At 40.3% G+C, this 19,533-nt stretch overlaps 1 protein-coding gene across 1 annotated transcript; it reads left to right on the plus strand.

The window, feature by feature from the left end:
* The first annotated feature begins 7 nt into the window (after positions 1-7).
* Positions 8-19,463, plus strand: LOC146704309 (uncharacterized). Its single transcript, XM_085461370.1, has 14 exons — positions 8-176; positions 9,834-9,907; positions 10,256-10,341; positions 10,536-10,575; positions 10,700-10,780; positions 11,098-11,199; positions 11,292-11,401; positions 12,623-12,671; positions 14,240-14,360; positions 14,560-14,654; positions 14,901-14,966; positions 15,134-15,233; positions 15,650-15,802; positions 15,909-19,463. Exons 2-14 carry the CDS (start codon positions 9,842-9,844, stop codon positions 17,294-17,296), a joined length of 2,457 nt encoding a protein of 818 aa, XP_085317496.1. The 5' UTR covers positions 8-176; positions 9,834-9,841; the 3' UTR covers positions 17,297-19,463.
* Positions 19,464-19,533: the final 70 nt, after the last annotated feature.

Below are 19,533 nucleotides of genomic sequence, written 5' to 3' on the forward strand. Positions count from 1 at the left end.
GTGGAGGGGTTGTCCGTTTGACCAACATCGATTTGAGCGGAGGTAGTCGACACTCGTGGACGAGCCTTTACCGCGGTGGCAACGTCGGTGTGACAGCTCCCCTTCGCAGCGAGGGAGAGAATGAGAATAGTGGATGTAGTTTGTACAGCGCGGCAACAGAGAAGTCACTTCAAAAGGTGAGCGGAGACAGCTTTAGCGTCTCTGACACACTGTGTTGTCTTCTCCATCTGATTAGCGCTTGTAACGAAACGACCCGTTTGTTACTGTCTTTTCCTGTCCTGTTAGGTTTTCACAACTTGCGCAACCAGCTAGAGATCAGTAAATGAACCCCTGTTCACTCGTTTTAAAACTAGTCGCACGTGCAGGGCTGTTAGAAAGCGCTCGTGTTAACCGTTAATGGAAGTGAAGGTTTGTGCTCGTGAATGTTTTAGGGTTTTTTTAGGGAACAGATACGGTTTATGGTGAGAGAAGTTGGCTAACTTCGCAAACCCTCTGTGGTTAAGAGAAGTGTAGGAGCGGTATTCATTTTTGGGAATTTCTGATTTTGCAGCTTTCCAGCTGTTAAATTACGTGTTAACCGTGACAAGACAAGTGTTTAAGAACAGGGAAGATGACTCGGTGTCCTTAATTATCTGGCGTTTCACCCGAACACCACTAGTCTGGGGTTTTTTCTCACGAAGCAAAGACATTTCTTAATCAGTTTCGCTCTTACCATCTTTAAGTTCCGCATTGTGTTAATGTATGCTTCGCAGGTATGAGAGAAGTGTCAAAATCGGGAACTATAGTTGTGTTCGACACAATGTCCTGTCGTTTTATGTCCGAAAAGCGACATAGTTTTTTAACTGGAGCCAGCTGGGGTTTACTCTGAATATCCCACCACTCAGAAAGCAGACTCCAGCATCCGAAAGTAGGCCAGTAGCTGGTCTGTATGTCATGCTACACCGTGTTTGGTCCCCCCTCTGGAAGGTTAATGGGAGTCTGGCTGGTTCAAATGTGGAGTGGGGGGAGGTTACAGACAGACAGACTCAAGTGAAAGATGTCCAGCAGCTCTAGCTCTCCTGTGTTGGATTGCAGACTCATATTACAGATGTGCATATTGCTAATGTGCACATTACCTCTTTAATTTAAATATGTACTTGGTAATAGCATGAGAAGTATTGTACAGGCGTATTAAGTCAGTGCTATATTAGGTTTTCATACACACACTTCACAGCTGTGTTTTTTTAAAGATGCTGCTTTCTGTTCATATCAGAAAGGTGTTTCTATGTTTTTGCTTCTTGTTGTGAGAACCCCACCCATACGTCACAATTTCCTGCCTCTTTAATTATCTCCTGCATCTGTTCCTAATTATTTTAGTTAAGAACTGATTTCATTTGGTTTATGTTGTAAAGCTTTTGAGATAGCAATAAGTCAACCACCCTTTAATATTAGATTTTCCCTTATGAGAAAAATAAATCTGTAAATCTGTGTGCACTTACAGATAGGGCATGGCATTTTCAAAAATGAATATTACGTGGATCTCATCGTTTTCAAACCGTCAATTTGATCTAGAGTCCAACAGCACATGATGACTTTAGGATATGTGTGTGAGTAAAACTTTTCCCTTTAAACATTGTTCTGACTGCAAGCAGGATGTCAGCCACATGTGAGGCAGAGCATGTGAGCCCTTATTTTATTATCCTTGTCTTTTTTTCCTAATGACTCACTAGAATTTGCCTTTTTTAGAACACTGATGTGTTCATTAAGCTTTTATAAATTTGCTGTTTTATATCCCTGCTTAGCAGACTTAAAAGCAATTATGTAGTATTATGTTCTGCGGTATTATAGATAATAAGTAAATCCCTTGGTTAGCACTTGGAGGAAAGGATCATAATTGGCTTTAGTCAAATAAACCATAAACACAGACGCTTTCTTTTTTTTACTCTGATACAACATTTACGTCTGTTTATGGTTCACATGTTCGTTTTCAGCCAGGAGTTTGCATTGTTTTCTGTTGGGATAATATTATTACAGCAGAGAAGCAACAATAGTCTTTTTGTTGGTCTGAATGGCGGCTTTATGATAGATTCCAAAGGCTTACAAATGGGCCAGTGTCACAAAAAGCACCGAATAGTGAAGCCTTTTGCCAGCCTTTTAAAGAAAGAAGAAAAAGAAACACTTTACCCCAATAGTGTAACCCGTGAAAGGTTTTCAGTGGCCTTGTCACATGATTAAACCACCTACAGGTAATCTCTGATCATCTTGTTGCAATGCAATCGTGGTCAGAGCTGGGGAGGTGTACCATATCGCGTGTGGGGGCTTAGTAGTATAGGCTATAGCTATGTTTATGAAAAGTTGTTCCGAGGCACACTTGAGGCAAGTCCAGGTGTTGGTCTGTTTTTATCAACCAACAAAATAATGTCTAATTTTTTGTTTTTCTTTTATTTACTGTATCGTGCATAAAGCTGTCCGGCCTATTTCAAATGAGAGCTACATCAGAACCAGAAGCTGCAACACTGCTTGTTGATCTGTATGAAAATGTCTCGCACATTGTGTTGTGAGCCATGCTAGGTCGAGATATCACAAATGGGCTGGTCAAAATCCCTTCATCTGACAGTATTATTCAATCATAATCTATGGTAGGGTAGATGTCACAGAAGCTATTTTGGACAGAAATGAGTAAGATTTTCCTCAAAATATTTCAATATCCCCAGCCATTAGTATTCTACATTTTTCTTTTCAGGGTGACAAGATCCTGGAGTTTGTGTCACCATGCATTGCGTAATAGACCTTTGCACACCCTGAATAGCTTTTCTGTGTTTTTACAGGCTACATACAGACAAACATAGTCACACTCACACCTACATACAACTTGGGTTCCTCATTTGCCAAACCTGTGCTTGCACTCCTAGAAAGAACTTGAAAACTCTGCACAGAAAAGCCAAAGTCATCCAGTGGATTGGAACTTAATAGTATAGTCCGTGAATATCTCAGAATAGTGGGGCATTTATGATGCTTTTATGAAGACTGCGATTGTTAGCACCTTTTAAAATTATATTAATACACAAGGATGATCATATTAAGAAGGCAGTTATAAGAGGGCAAATAGATTATAGATACCAGTGTAATAAAATTACTTTACACTATTATAATCCTTAAGTCTCAAATACAGCATTTTAGCATTTGATCAGTATGTTACTTTATCACAATCATGGTGCAAGAAACTAGGTTTCTGCGAGAACTCATTTTGACAGTTGCATGAGCTAGTTTGTCTATAAATGATCCCAATTCTTTTTGCCACACTCCGTCATTAGTGAAATTGAGGTCACACCACTGTTGAGATTGTAAATTGTCACTCAGGCTGAAAACTGCTACACCCATGAGGACACGAGTGGTCGGTTCATGGGATAATAGCTGAAATCTTTGTTTGTTTGTTTTTTGACATTTGTAGAATGGCTAAAACGGACCATCTTGGAATTTCCCCTCTATGATTGGCTCTGTTTGTGTCTTTTCTAGATGCCACTTTAAATTAGTTTTTGCCCCAAATACTTAACCTCGTTTTGCTGAACTGCTTTAAGTGTCCTTCCAGTGTATGCTGTCCCCCTTCCATAATCCTCTCTTTCTGTTCTTGTAAACAATCTTAAAACTGACCGAATCACACGCGCCGTGTGTAACGGTAAGCCTGGCATTTTTTCTTTTTTTTCTTCAGCTTTTGACTTTGGCCGTGGTCGGCTCTTCCTCATTGGGTAACATCCTCTCTTTGTGTTCACCTTCTTGAATTATTTAATCTATTTGGCTTTCCAAAACCTAGCACTGTGCTGTGGTGGGCAAAATATAATGGTTTGTAAAGAGTGGAAGCTGTATCAGAGGTTACGTTTGAACTTAGTAATGTGACCTGAGCGTTTGCTCTTAATTTGGTGAAGGACGCTTGTTGTGCAGCAAGCTGCTTTTGTAAATGGTTAAATATGAGATCTGTCTATCATCAGCATGATTTAAGCATTGCTTTTTTTAAAACCTGTTTTTCTCTGTTTATTAGTCATTCAGCTTCACGTATGAGTTTACTAACATTACCACAACAGTAGTTATTTAAAGTGTGGATATACGTTGGGTTTTGGGGTTTTTTCTAGCTACACCACTTATGTTGTGACTGTGTCTTTCCTAAGATGAGGATCCATTTATGAGAATGTGGCTTTCTCTGCAGGATCTGAGGTTTTGTGATTATAAATATTCTTCCCTTGACATTCTTGTCCTCCTCATACCACTCCTCAAAAAATTGCTTGCACTCTGGGAAACAGGCCTGCGATGGGCTTGCTTCTCTAGCATCTAAAACTTTGTGTGGTCATTTTTATAATTAGACCCCCCCTTCCTGCTCTCAAGCCACAGTAATGAACAGAGACTGCTTTCAGTCTGAGTGATACAAGGTGAGGTGAGCCCTCTTCCTCCTGCTCCATCTTGTTTTTTTCTTTGTCATGAAAGGAAAAAGGGCACATTTGGATGGTGAGTAATGTTGGTATAATCTATGTTCTGTGTGGCTCTCTCTGGAAAAATGATAAGGCAGAGGGACATGGGTAATATAGAGTGCAGCAGGACAAAAAAGTCCTTAGGGACAGCAAGCTATTCTGAGCCTTTGTGCTTTTTCTCAGTCCCTGAGCTCTGGATGTTTCCCCCTGGGCCACAACGTCTGTGTCTGTATTTTCTATGCATAAACACTACAAAAAAGTGAGTGAGATGGGGCGGCAGGGGAAAGGGCCCAGACAGTAAGGAAGACAGGGAATCTTTTGTTAAGGAGACCATAGCTTCTCAAAAGTAAGATTTTCTCTAAGTGGCCTAAGGTGGGTGGTATTATTCTTGTCTCAAATTGTCCTTTGAATTCCTAGTATGGACTTGCTGTTTGCTTCAGCTCAGTCAAGAAAAGATTTAGTACACAGTTTATTTTACTTTGCTATGAGTCAGTAGCCACTATGAGCAAGCCTTGAGAAAAATGCTACTGGCATGGGCACGGTGAAACAAATGGCTCTTGTCCATGCACCATCACACCTGCCAAACATGTTTGTTAGTATGGAGCCATATATAGAAGCTGTTGATGATACTGAGATATCTGAGCTTGTTTTTTATATTAATGTGATCATATTTTGAGCATGTTAAAACGTGGCTTCTAAAAATATGACTTGGTAGCTAAATGTCCATTATATTGTACTTAGGAAAAATTCTCTCTGATTAACTCACCTTGAGTATACAATAATCTTGTTTCAGCTGCTTTGGTCTTGCTTTAATGGAGGTTTCATAACTTTATTTTTTTAGAGGCAAAAATAGTCACTCTTGTGTTTGTTGTAATAATGATTCCTGTTCTCTAAGTAGGTTCTAAGCTTTCTATGACATTCCTCATCTCTTAATAGTGCTCTCAGTTGGCCTCTATTACCATCTAATTTGACCCTGGATGATCATCTTTCTTCGCCCCTGCTTAAAGTAGGGAGGGCACCTCGTGGCCGTTGCTCTCTGTCTGCTTTTTCCAGCTCTTTTCTGCTTCTCTTGGACACATCCGTGCTTACATGCATACACTGTGTGTCTGACACCCATTACAAAACTGGAGCACTGTTGCCATCTGGGACTTGAGCGTTCTTCATGTGGAAATTAAAGCCATGTGGTTGCTTGTAAGCTTCCCTTCTCTGAACTAGAATGACATACTTGTTCTTCACAGCCGCCACAAAGCTACACCACTGAGCTAATGTAATGACGGGGGAAATGGAATGCACCACAGGACATTCTTTCAATTTAATTGTCATAAATTGTTCTGCTAATGACTGTAGTAATTAATACGATTATAAACTTAAGCAACAGATGTATAATTCCACCATATTCTTAATTTGAATTGCTTTTTCATTTGATGTAGGGAAGTGAGAAACCCTTGATAAAGCATCAGATTTAGATCATTTACATCTTAGTCGTGACTCATTAAAAATGTGTTTGTCTTTGACACTTCATGCTTATTAGTACCCTGACAGTGAGGTTGTAAGATCCTCTGCAGGAACAGTGGTGGTTTACAGTACATGTTTATAATAAAATATGCATCTGAAGAGTGAGTGTGAGAGTTTACTCTGCAAGGTAACCAGGCTGAGTTGGTGCATGGTTCAAGCTTGTCTGATCTGAGTGTCCTTTGGCTGACCATGCAGCGCTGACTAATCGTGTGCTCAAAAGAACGAAACATCTGGCGTCTTTTGCTTTGCGTCGCCATCAGCAGTGAGGTTAGTGTTTTGAGTGACAGCCACATAAAATACATTAACGTAAAAATTTGATATTAATAACAATATTAATATCAGATATTAACAACGAATCTGACCTTCGGGATTCAGGTCAACTTTTTTCCAGTATTTCCAAATTTGACCTTAGCTCGTCTCCCTTGTGTTTTTGCCCTTGTGCTGGTACAAACTGTCTGAGGTAGTTTGACTTGAAGGCTTCAGTTCAAGATATCAACCCACATGCACATATTGCAAATATGTCATTGTGTCTCTATCTAAATAGGAGTCTAGCGCTTGTGGTTAGTTTCCAGGGCCCTACGGTAAGTTATTGCCAGACTACTTGTAATCCCAAGCTTTCATTCTTACTTGGCGCTTGTATAATCCTCTGTCTTAAATCGGAATCCGCTCGGATTAAGATTGATTATAAGCCAAAAGAGAGATGATCAGAAACCAAGGGAAACAGAAATATGTTTAAATAACATTTGAGAATTGTGTTCTGTTTCCTGTGAGATTAAATATATCTTTTAGTTTTTGAACCGCAGTTAGCTGATAGAACTATAAATGGCCTTTTGGTTTTCAGTGCGGAGAGCTGTTTAAAAGTGTGCTACCAGTAAGTCTTTGAAATAAAGCTACTTGGCTTAATTTTTTTCCTTGCAAAAGCCAGGCTGGTTATGGCTTTATCCATGACATTTTAGAGTATGTGAGCAACATTTAGAGATAGGAAATGTTAGTGATAAATCAGTAAAGGAAGTTTTGACTGCCGCATCACGGCATCACCGCTGAAGACCTTGTAATTAGCTGACTGTGACTCAGAATGCTTTGCAAGCTCTTTGTGGTTACAACTGTGCACTGTGAGCTTATATATGTGAGCCTAATTTAGAGCCCTATGTCATAACAGGAAATGATGTCATCTAAGCCTTAGTTTCTACCCTGTTAGCAACATGGTTGTCAAAACGTAGCCATACAGTTGTTTGTTTTGTTTTTCTTCTTCTGAATGTTCAGCGGTGTTAACCATCTCAAATTCCAGCTTACTGTTTGCTCACTATCTCAAGCGGCCGATTTTGTTTCTTTCAAACACATAACCTTTATTCATTCCTTCTGTTTTCTACACAGTTAGACAAATGACACATCCCTGTTCATATTAACTCCCCCAGGTGTGATATTCGTGTGAGGTTTCTCCCACTTGGTGACCTTCTCAGTTGCTTAAGCAGATTTTCCATTGAGCTTCCATCTGTTGACACCCTGATCCCGACCACAAGTAACCACCTTCCTGTTCACCACTTAAAAAGGGCAGTAAAGTAAATTACTTTGATGCAGCCACGGATGTAGCCTCAGCTGTTTTCTCTTGTATTTTGCTTATGAGTCATAAGCAAATCACCAGTTGTATTAGTGTGATATGATCTTACTTCTCGGATGAGAGGTGAAACGTCTTCAGAAAACTTAAAGAAGTCCGGTCGCTTTTCTTTCCAAGCTCCTTAGATTACTTTGACCTGGATGACTGAGAACCTACACAGACAGATCAACTGCAGTTTTACTGAAATCTTTCTTGCTGATCACACAGTCCAAGTCTGAAAGAGTTGAAATATTTGTTTAATGGCTGGAGGAAGAAGAATTTTGTCCCACTCTTTCTGTAGTTTTCCTTGAACCTGTTATTGAAGGAGTGGCAGTCACTAGTTTCCTTTTCTTCCTGGCTCAAAAACAATGCTATCAGCAGTGTGGAGACTCAACACAGGAAGAAAGCATCTGAGACCTAATGATGAAGCCCGACAGATGCTTTAATTATTTATTTATTTATTTATTTATTTATTTTTAAAGAAATTCCCTCAGCAAACAGGACTTTTAAAAAGTGAAATTCCATTGTACAAAGCATAATGAAATGTTATACATATTCGGAGTGTGTATATATATATTTTATACATTTACAACTTACATTTATAAACATGTGAAAATGCAGTAAAGCAATCTTCACTTTGATGACCATAAGTGTTAAAGTTGTTGGCATATAAATCAATTAACTCCTCATGCATTTGAATTAGGTTTCACTGGCAGTACCATTAAAGCTGAACTCATAATAACAGAGCACGTTCTCTTGGCATAACCTTGCTTACACATCCGTGTTGTGTGACGTTCCTACTAAGTCATTGCATTAAAATAAGATTAGTCCTCGATATTCACTTAAATTCAGTGCATGTCTTAGAAGAGAAACATAAATTAAACTTTTGATAATTGTGAAAATACAATTAAATCAAGAGGGCTTAAAAATTCGATTAATTAAGAAAAACAATTATGTAGCTTTACAATGTGGTGCCATGACACTCCACACATCAACTCCGATGTTAAAAAACATTGTGTGCATAGTTAAAGTATTCAGTGCAATTCAGTTTTATTTATATAGCACCAGATCACAACAATAGTTGCCTTAACGTGCTCAGCTTTTTATTAATTTATTTCTTTACGACTTATTTAGCCTATGATAAATACACTAGTAAGACCACATTATCTGATCATGTGATATAGGTAAGATAAGACTTTGGTTACCGAGCTCACCTCACAGACGGTTTACACAGCTGTTCAGAAAGTATGCTGATGCCATCAAAACCCTGAAATGGCTCAAGCTGAGGTGGATGAGAAAAGGGAAATTTTGAAAAGGAAAGCAAAGAGCAACAGAGTCCATTTGTTCAGAGGTCTGGTTTCACTGAGCACCTGTTTCTACTGTGGCAAACCTCTTCCATTATTAGGCTTAATTGTAGGAGAGTCCCAAGAAGTGCTCATATTTCAGCAGCACTGGATACCTTTTTATGTGTGTGGGAAGACACCTGAGAAACAAATTGCATCCTGAACTTGTACGTTTTGTGAATTGTAGATCGCTTCAAATGCAATGTCTCCTGTCAGCACAATGAGTAAGGGTCTGCAGGGAAAAGTTAAAGGGTCTTTGTGTGAGATGACAGGTGCATTCACACCTGTTGCTGCTTGGCATGCTACGAAAAATCTACTGCCTGAGGTTTCTGTTGGCTGCATGTGTCGAGAATCAGTATAACATAGTATTATTCCAAAGAGCTGACTTATTATACTAATTTCCTGTGTAACCTTTTTAAAACAAACACTCTTCAAAAAGTCAATGTGAAGAATTGCATTGGACAATACCATGCAAGCTAATTCAGACAGCCAACTCTAACTGCACTGCGTCATAAACATGTAACATGCCTCATCCGTTATATTCCATATTTAAATTTCGAAATTTGCTACATGTCAGTGCCGCTGCTGCGCTGCATTGCTTCGTGCTGTTTCAAGCCCTCTACCAACTCCAGCATACACTCATAGGCTGTTTACCCCACAATTTCTGTATGTGTCATATTTTTATGGAGGGATCTCGTTAAGTTTAATGCAAGGAGATTGTAGCAGTTTTATCTTACAGTTATCTCTTTTACATTCAAGCAACATTTTATATCATGGATCAAGTGTGTAATTATCCTACCATACCACCAGCAGTAAATCAATATTTACCTCAATATTAGGTCAATATTCTTCCACATGCCCAATGTATATGCCAATGCATTGGCATATACACAGGTTAAGAGAGATTACTCTCTTAATCTATTTCTGTGTGTTTTCTTATAGATTTTGACATGAAGAAGGACATAGACACATTAATAGCAGAAGAACGGGCTGAAATCATCTCTAAATATGACAAGGTAGGTGTTTACAGGAAAACCTGTGACTGTGAACATTTCCATAGTGACCAATTTGTGGTTACACTTAGAATATTTTTGCAAAGCATAATGCATTTGTAGAGGTGTAGCCACAGAAGATTGTCACGTTTCATTTGGAGGATACTACACAGATCAGCATTCACACGCTCCCTACCTTTGCATGGGCTAAGTCTCAATTGCATCTGTCAGGAAGGCAGAACATCATCAGAAAATGTCAAGGCTCATGTCTCAGGCTCCTAATTTAAAATGTAGTGCACTGACTCGCAGGGTTTAAAGAGGAAAATAATGGATCTGTCCAAATATGCATGATTTGAACTGTTTGTGTTTCAGGGCAGGCAGGAGGGTGTCAGTATTGATCCGTGGGAGGATGCTGACTACAGCATTTATAAAATCACAGACCGCTTTGGCTTCCTGCAGTAAGTACATTTGAAGCTTTGGTCTCTACCTTGCACTATTTTAAATTTGTGCACATTCCCTTGCATTGAATTGGTCCCATCGTTCTGTCTATGCTACTTCTCAGATTATGATGATTTTTTTATCATTATAAAATGTAGATTACTCTCTTAATCTACCGCTTTGATACATATTGTGTATTCCTGCCCTTCTCCAGTGAGGAAGAGCTTCCAACACCAAGTGTGCTTGAAGAAAAGGTATGAACATTTTAACGTATAGCTACTTCATATTTTTACCATATTTTTACCATTCAAGTGATCTATTTATGTCCGACTCTCACATGCACTGAACCACATGTTGTTTTGTCTTTCTTCTCTCCAGCAAAAGCAGCAGGAGCTCGAGCGAGTTGAGAAATGGCTGAAGATGGTGAAGAAATGGGACAAATACAAGAGCAGTGAAAAGGTCGATAGTCACCCATCAACATTCAGACACCAACATGTCTTAATTTAGCCCATGCTTCCTTTTTTCTGCTTGGCTATCTGATGTACTATTTCTGTTTCTTTTTATAATCTGTTTTCCATTCCTCTTTTAAGCACAGCTCACTCCTTTATCCATCTCCTCTTACCAGACTATCGTGAGGAGATGGCTAAAAAAAAAAAAACAAGTACATGAGTGTATGAGATGAATCCGTGTCAATCAAGAGAGCTAAAAGGCGTACACCTCAAGAAGCATTCAAACGTGACGCCTGTGTTCATGTGTTTCTGTCACATCTGTTTCAGCTGGCGAAGCGTGTATATAAAGGTATTCCTCTCCAACTTAGAGGACAAGCTTGGGCCTTGCTTTTAGACATAGAGAAGGTGAAACAAGATGGTAAATATGAGGTAAGCTATTAAAATTGTTGGCAATTTTCTATGATTTTGAGAAACTGTGTCCTGGTTTTTACACACAGAAATGTCATTCCCCTGTTATCCAGAAAATGAAGCAGCAGGCTCGTAACTTCTCCACAGAAATTAAGCAGATAGACTTGGATGTTAACAGAACCTTCAGGAACCACATCATGTTCATGGATCGCTTTGGAGTCAAGTGAGTTCTTAGCTTCACTCAGGAGGAAGCTGAAGTATTTCATTGTATCCACATGTAACACATTATACACACATACAAACTGTTAAACCTTGGTTGTTGTTTTTTTGTTTTTTGTTTTTTTTTTTGTTACAAGTGGGCTTGTCAGGTTTTTTTGTTTTGTTTTGTCAGGTCACATGTCCAGGTTTCCCCTGACAGAGGTTCCTGCAGGGTGTGACCTCTGACCTAAACGTTGCAGTAGCCCTGTCCCCTCCCCACTTACACACGCACTCACACAGTGCCATGCACACACACACAAAACCAAAGATGTGGTTTCCTCCTCTCTGCATTTTATTAGCCTTCCTGTCAGTGCGCAAAGCCCCACAGGAAATGGCATTATACAGAAATGTGCGCTGGCGTCACATGTACTGTAATACCACTGCAACAACAGAAACTTATATCACCAAATGTACACAGACTTACCTTCCAAACACTAAATACCTTCTTGTGTTTCTCATTGTATTTGCTTGGGGCAAGGCGCTGTTATGTGTTACTCTTCACTCTGAGTGTGTAACTGAGTGCTCTGTTTTTGCCCTTTGTAATGTACTTCCCCTCCAATTCAAAGCCACTGAGTCCAAATAGACCAAAACACCGCTCCATCCTGCCTGGCTGCCCACTCCTTCCCTGCAAGTCAGCAGCTGTCTCACACACACTGAGAAACTGACAGCTATTTAAAGCTCCTTTCCTGTCTCTGTCCCTGTCCATAAGACATCTATTTACTATAGAAGCCTGTGGGGGCATTGTCCTATCTACATCTGCGTACATTAGATCTGTTACTATCCCTACGCCGTGTGCACGTTGTACACATTAGCCTACACACATTGGCCGCCTGTGTTCAAGGTCTGAAGCAGTTGTAATCAGATGTAATTTCTGGAACATCTGTGGGGCTTTCCATATATGACAGCATATTTTCACATATCATGAACAAAATATATACTTCTCTACTTCACAAGGTCATTACGAAAAGAAAACCATAAAAGTTAACTTTTTGGTCTTTTTTTTTTTTCTTCAGCCATAAAAGAAGTCCTGTCACACATTAAGACTTAAATGTGTAGCAACAATACTGAGGGTTGATTAAGCGACTGGGTGGATAAAATAATTGGTTCAATTGAACCGCTTTACTCCGACACAGCGTTTCAGTTTGTTTGGTTGTTTTAACTGGTGGCTTCTCTGTTCTCTCTCCAGGCAACAGGCGCTGTTTCACGTACTAGCTGCTTACTCTGTCTACAACACGGTGAGCAAATTTGTCCGTGTATCTGTGTCCGTACTTACGGTAACATTGTGTTGCATAATATGGAGGAGTCTTGTGTACACTAGCTGCACAGGAACAAGCAGCACATCCATCAAGAGTGTTAGTTTCTGTACAGTGGAAAACAGGCCGAGCTATCCAGACCCATCTGTTGTCACTCTTGTTTAAAGCCTTAGGAGAGATCTTTTATTTATGACTGGCTTGGCCTAATTGCTACACAGTGTAGCAGATAGACCGTTGTTCACACTATTAGACCAACTTCCCCTTTTGACAATATTTTAGCTTCAGGACAAATATTAAGCCAATTCACTCTCTTTTGTTCTAAGATTTTATTCTGTCTTAATGTAAGAGGATGCCTTGTTTCCAGCTAAGCGCAGCTTTTAGAAAAACAAACCTCACATCCTCATTTCTCATAGAAGCCAAGTTGGTTACTTTTCACTTAGCAGTCATCTTAACAGTGTCTCTGCACCAGTGTCTTTGAATCACAGTTGTGGATCTGAAGGCAGAGATAATGAGTTTTTCATGCATCTGCTTGAGGGTCTTAGTGTATTTTTCCAAGTGTTTCTCTTTGCATGGTGAAATTCAGAGTTTACACACATGCACAGAATCACCAGCACTCGTATGCATTTGTATCCTGTGTCTGAACACTTACATCTATCATTTGCATTCATATTGAACAGATTTTAATATTCCTACGCTTTTCAACTAGCAGAAATTTAGCAATAGACTTTTGAAGAGTACACCACACGCAGGCAAGCCAAAGTCTGTTTTTCTGATTGGTTTTTGTAGTCGATTCCTGTGTGGTAGAGGTGTTTGAGCCAGAGGAAATGGGCATGTGTCGTTCCCTTTTTCCTTTTTCCCCTCTTCTCACACACTGCTCAGAAGAAACTGGGTCAGTAGGAGAGCCAAGAGAGAAAAGGGAAGAGAGAGTTGGAGGGGGGGAGGCATGTTTGTTCTTTTTGCCTATGTGATGGTAGTGAAGAATGTGGGGAATGTGTAGTTTAACCTCACCATAACCCTAACTGTATTTATGCTTTTCCTTGGAAGGATATTCTGTCGTGTCCGTTGGTAGCTACACAATAAATCAGCCTTAATATGGACAAATACTAAGCATGTGTCTGTGTTTGCATGTATGTGCTTGCCAAGGGCTAGTTTAGTTTAAGTCACTGAATCATTGTGAAGTCATATTGTCAGTAATTGAAGCTGGATGCATGACATTACTGAGAGTCTTTGATTGGCTAGTGTACATATTTGTACAATCCAGGTTTGAAGTGCTGATAATACCAACACTACATCTTGTTGTGTACAGTAAAACTTCCAGAGTCTGTCTTCAGACCTCATAAGACATTCAGATGCTCTCTGTTCCCTCATTTCTTAGTGTGTGTGTGTGTGTGTGTGTGTGTGTGTGTGTGTGTGTGTGTGTGTGTGTGTGTGTGTGTGTGTGTGTGTGTGTGTGTGTGTGTGTGTGTGTGCGCGCTATTAAATTATGAATACTTCCTCTCATTTGCCCGTTCTGTTTAACTAAAGCCATTTCTGCTCCTGTCTTCCCCCAGGAGGTGAGCTACTGCCAGGGGATGAGTCAGATCGCTGCCATCTTGCTCATGTACCTGAATGAGGAGGATGCCTTCTGGGCTCTGTCCCAACTCCTTACCGACAACAAGCATTCCATGCACGGTGAGACAGAGATGGGAAACAGGAAAGCACAGCTAATTAATGTCTGGGAAGTAACTGTACTGTTTAAAACCAATTAAAAATATAAGGATGCTTTACTAACTTTAGTAATCGTTTTCTCTTTAATTTGTATATAATACATCTCTGCTATTGCCATACACAATTTATAGTCTGCTGACTAATTTTTTTCCCTCCCCGCTAGGGTTCTTCATCCCGGGATTTCCCAAGCTGCACCGTTTCCAGGCTCATCATGAGCTAATCCTGTCCAAAATGCTGCCTAAGCTCAAGAAACACCTGGTGAGTAGCAGACTGATGACTGATGCCTTCCATCCATCCTTCCATCCACAAGAGTAATTGAGCTCTTTGAAACCTTAGAAGTTCAGACTCATTTCAAACAATCAGGTCATTTCTCATTTTTTTGATTAATTCATGTTGCAAAGGACCGCATGTTGCAGATCTTAGATCCCAGAGTATTTGGAAAGCGAGATTTATAACTGAAAACAAATTCTAAGGCAGAGTTTCGCATTCATTCCTGCTCCACAGGACAAGGAGCAGATGACAACAGGGATTTACACCACAAAATGGTTTCTGCAGTGCTTCATTGAAAGAGTGAGTATTTGGATTTCCTCCAGATCTTCACTGTTTTTTCGGGGGGGTTATATCTAGTCCCATTAATGAGTGCCTCACAATGCTTACTTTTACTTTCACTTTTAAATTAGAACTACACCTATGGCAGTTTTATTATGTTTTGATGAGACTGACTCTTAAATTAACAGACACCTTTCACCCTCACCCTGCGTTTATGGGACATCTACATATTGGAAGGGGAGAAGATGCTATCTGCTATGGCTTACACTATCCTCAAGTTACACAAAAGTGAGTATGAGGCTGTGCCATGCCGCGCTTTATCCCTAGATACGGCCGCGGCTGCTGTTGCTACACGAGTGTGTGTTACTGTGTGGATTACATCGCACGCTTCCTCTCGGTTGGCTGCTTCCTAACTGGATGGCTTACATAACAGAAGTAGTCGGTTGCTGTGGAGAAGAATCAAAAGCTGATTTTTCATTGGGTGGCATACTCTAGCACTGGCTAAGCACATTGGTTGATTTCTTGCAAAACAACTCCTTTAACAGGCCAATTCTTTACTTGGCATCTCTTTACTTGGTATCTTTAAACATTACATCTGAGCTTAACTACTCTTTTTAACAGTAACATTTCTATTCCTCACCTCATGGAGATTATCCTCATAGATTACTTTGCTCCTCCTTTGTCTGTATTGTGTGTGTAATCAGAGCGCCTGCAGAAACTTCAGTTAGAGGACCTGAGAGAATTTCTTCAGGAGCAGCTGGCTGCTTCTTTCTTCATGCCTGATGATGCTGTAGTTGAACAGTTGCAGACAGCAATGACTGAACTACGCAGTAAAAAGCTGGACCAACCTCCTCCAGGTGCACCTATGTTCTTTTACAGGCCTCCCCCCCCCCCCCAATCCTAAGCTTCTTTGTCCACAGCGTTTGTCTTGTAATAACCCACAAATTCTGTTTCCTTTTTTAGCCAAGTCAGATGAGTTACCCAAGAAGCCTCTGGGTCAAGAGAGACCAGTTCTCCTTCTCCCATTGCAGCCTGACTCTTCTGTGAAGGTCAAAATAAGTCCGCAGTCTGAGAGCCAGCCCAGTACAGATACCCAGGAAACAGTTGGCATCACCCCACATCAGCCTCCCTCCCTTGAAGAGCCCCAGGAATCAAGAAGCCTCTCCAGGCCAAACACACCTAGTTTGCCTTCACCAGACCCTGTTGTGGTTCACACACAAGGGACACCATCTTCTCTGAGGCCTTGTCGAAATCCTCCGATCCCTCCAAAAGTAGGGGTAAGGAGAGATGTTAAGGAATTGTTCCCAGCAGTTAGTCAAGAGAGGGGCAACGAGGAAAACGAGACCTCAGTCACAGAGATCCAAGAAGAACCTGTGGATTGGCCTCCACCCTATGAGCCCCCTCCCTTGGATATGCATACAATGGAAGCTGAGGAGGAAATCATGGATCTCCCTGATCTACCACCTCCACCTTTCATTTTCCCTAACCAGATTGACCAAATGCCACTGGGAGGTTGTTCGCCCCATCTGGGAGCTAGGACTGGCCCGGGTATCCAGCAGTGCTCTCACTCCCCCCGCTCAGCCTCACCACTGGTCAATCAAATTAAGCTATCCCCAAAACTATACCCTAAACCTCCGACATCACTTGACATTTTGCAGAAAAAATCTTTGCCCTCAAAACCCTCCCCCAATCGTGCCTTCACAGATTCGTCTTCCTCTCCCAGAATTCCCCCAAAGCCAACCAAGTTCCCAGTCTCTCTATACGTCCCGGTATCTGCAGGAGATAGACGGCCTTCTAACACCTCACAGTATGACAACCTTTCGGAGGTTGATGAAGATGACCGTAATCTAGAAAGAGTGCTGAGCTCCACTCCTGAGGAAATTCCTAGCCTGCACAACAACCCATCATACAACAGAGAATATGACCCTGCTGTGTACCCTCTGCCTCCACCTCCTGTCTACATGCATCACTCTGCTTCCCCTCCCTCACTATGTGCCCTTCCCAGTTTGCCACAAGAACCAGAATATGTAGGAGAGGGCAGTTGGGTGGAGGATCCTATCCTTGCCCCTCCTCCACCTAGTTTTGCCGACAGACTTAGTCCCCTCCAATGCACCACTGCCAGCTGTTCAGACCCGCACAAAGCCATGTCACCCGGTTATTCTAAGCCTTTCTCCAGGGGCCCCAGAGACCATTCTGCCTTCCCAGCACCGCTGTTGTACACCGGGTCACCTCCGACTCACTTAAGATCCTCAGGACAGTCAGAAGTAGGAGTAGCTTTGGTCCAGTCCAGTCCAGACTTTTGCAGGGTGCCTCAAAGTGGACATCAGTTGCCCAAGTCGGTGACATTTTAAAGTGTTATACAAATGTTACTGAGTTATTGATTTTGACAATATGCTTGGGATTCTCTGTTACTGCTTGTCTAGTTTTCAAAGACATTTTCAAGGTGAAAGGCCAGTAAGTTTTAAATTTGTTGTGTGTGTGCTCGCGTGTGCTCATGTGCTCATGCTTCGTGTATTAGATTCTTGCACCTTCTTTTATGGGCAGTGGTGTCAAATTTGTATTTAAATTCTGTTGGCTGCACAGAAAAAGTGTTAACTTGCCTGCTCTTGTTGTCATGTGAGAAAATGAGGTTTCAGTTTTTTGGATTGTAATAAGAAATTTTCAGACTGTTTGTCCATACAACCTGCGCATTTCACCATTGGTTTGTTTCTCTCTGTTTAACAGTGTCCCAACAAAGTGTCTTAACCTTATCATTGTGCACTGAGGGTTGCAACTCTAACACAAGGGCTTTGAGGCTGCCAAATGAGACCTTGCAACCAAAGCCTGTACATTTATGCTGAATTTATATCAAACTGTGAGCAGGCTCACATATCTAACAGTATATCAAACTGTAATGAGAAACTGTTATTATTCTTTACAGAATTTTTAGGTCAGTACTTGATTTTAAAAAAGGACCACTAATGCAGTGCACAGGCAAACCTTTCAGAGAGTTTAAAGCTGTATCCACCAGCAGCAATATGAAACGATGTGATACTTCTCTGCTTTAAATACTGAAGTTTATATCACATGAAGCCTGGTCAGGTCAGCTATTTCCCAGGCAGGTAGCAGTGGGTACTTTGTTTGTCTTTTTAATTTCTTTGTTTGGATGCTTTTGTTTTTCAAAGTAATAGTTCCAGTGTTATCTGTTTGTCTAATACTTGATCTCACAGCAATAATGTACTGTGTATATAAACATGCATGTATCAAATTTAATTAAGGAAAGACTAAAATGAGGTTTTATTCCATCACATCAGCAGTTTCTCAGTAAAATCCATTGATACTTTATTTGAGAGTAGCGCCATCTAGTGTTCAGTGGTAGAATAGATTCAAAGACCGAGATGCTTTTTGGGAAACTACTTCTGCTTGTTAATAGTTCTTCCTTTTATTCTTGGTTATGAATGTGCACATATTCAGAGACTTATACATGAGCAAATCCCATATCTCACTGTTTAAAACTGATATAAACCAGGAAGAAAAATTCATCTGAGTTTCTTCACATACTTTAGAGCTATTGGTGACTTTAGTGTTTTATTTAATTGCTATAAGGACTTTTTTTTTTTTTTTTTTGAGAAATGGAAGTTGAGCCATAATATAAAATACAAGGAACTACTGTATAGTCAAACATGTTTATGTTCTTACAATTATGACATTGTATGTAAACATCAGTTTTGGGTTTTGTTTTGTTTTTTTGCACTGACATTTGTTATTACAGACTTTGCTGTTCTTAATGGGTTTTTTTTTTTTATGGAATTACAAATTAGTGCTAAAGTCTTTGGTCTAGGTTTGCAGACTCACTGTACATTCTTGTCTAACAACTTGGACCTTAGCTCCCACACAAGTATATTTTGGCTTGCTGGAGTATTCTGTCATGTGACCTGCCCACCAATTGTGGATCAGTACTCCTTTTATGGATCTGTTTGGCATCAGTGAGATTTGGGCTCAGACCAAAGCTTTTGTGCAGTTATGCAACTATGAGTTTTATAAAGAGACAAACCCAGGTTATCTGTTCTTTTTTTTTTTTTCTCTCCTCTTTTCTGCAAAGACAATTCACAACTGCTTTCAGATATTTATTGCACACCCCACAGTATCATATAGTGTATATACCTCAATATCAAGGTGCTTAAATTAGTTTTTTTATTTATTCCTTTACACAAAGTACATTAGGGCACGAGATTTAAATTTAGACCTTTAGAAGTTCCTTAATATTAAATATGAAAGAACATTCCAACATAATCCACTGATTCAACGCCAGCATCCTACAGTACGTATAATATTCGTACTTCATATTTTATCTGCAGCCACCCTGATTTTTCTCCTGTTGGAATGGGTTAAACATACATTTTAGGTATAAGTGCACTCTTGTCTTCAACTTTGGTTGTTCTTGACAAAACAGTTAAAGGCTACAAGCGTCACAAGTTTTTATGTTTTTGCAGAAAGTTTCTGTACATTCATGTATCAAGTTGTGACAAATTGTCATTTTTACCCAGACAAAATGAACGGCTTGTCATAGATGTGGTTACTGGGAACACAAAATGCTGTCTGTACATTG

This window comes from Copadichromis virginalis, linkage group LG7 (genome assembly GCF_057382275.1).
Source record: "Copadichromis virginalis isolate Kocher_CV1m ecotype Utaka linkage group LG7, C_Virginalis_male_GT1.1, whole genome shotgun sequence".
Classification (NCBI taxonomy): Eukaryota; Metazoa; Chordata; class Actinopteri; order Cichliformes; family Cichlidae; genus Copadichromis; species Copadichromis virginalis.

Bases quoted from the DNA above. Each gene is read 5' to 3' on its own strand.
- LOC146704309 (XM_085461370.1), top strand. From the start codon at position 9,842: ATGAAGAAGGACATAGACACATTAATAGCAGAAGAACGGGCTGAAATC. The intron at 10,576-10,699 runs GTATGAACATTT...TCTTCTCTCCAG, and splicing joins CAAGTGTGCTTGAAGAAAAG to CAAAAGCAGCAGGAGCTCGA. The intron at 11,200-11,291 runs GTAAGCTATTAA...CCTGTTATCCAG, and splicing joins AACAAGATGGTAAATATGAG to AAAATGAAGCAGCAGGCTCG.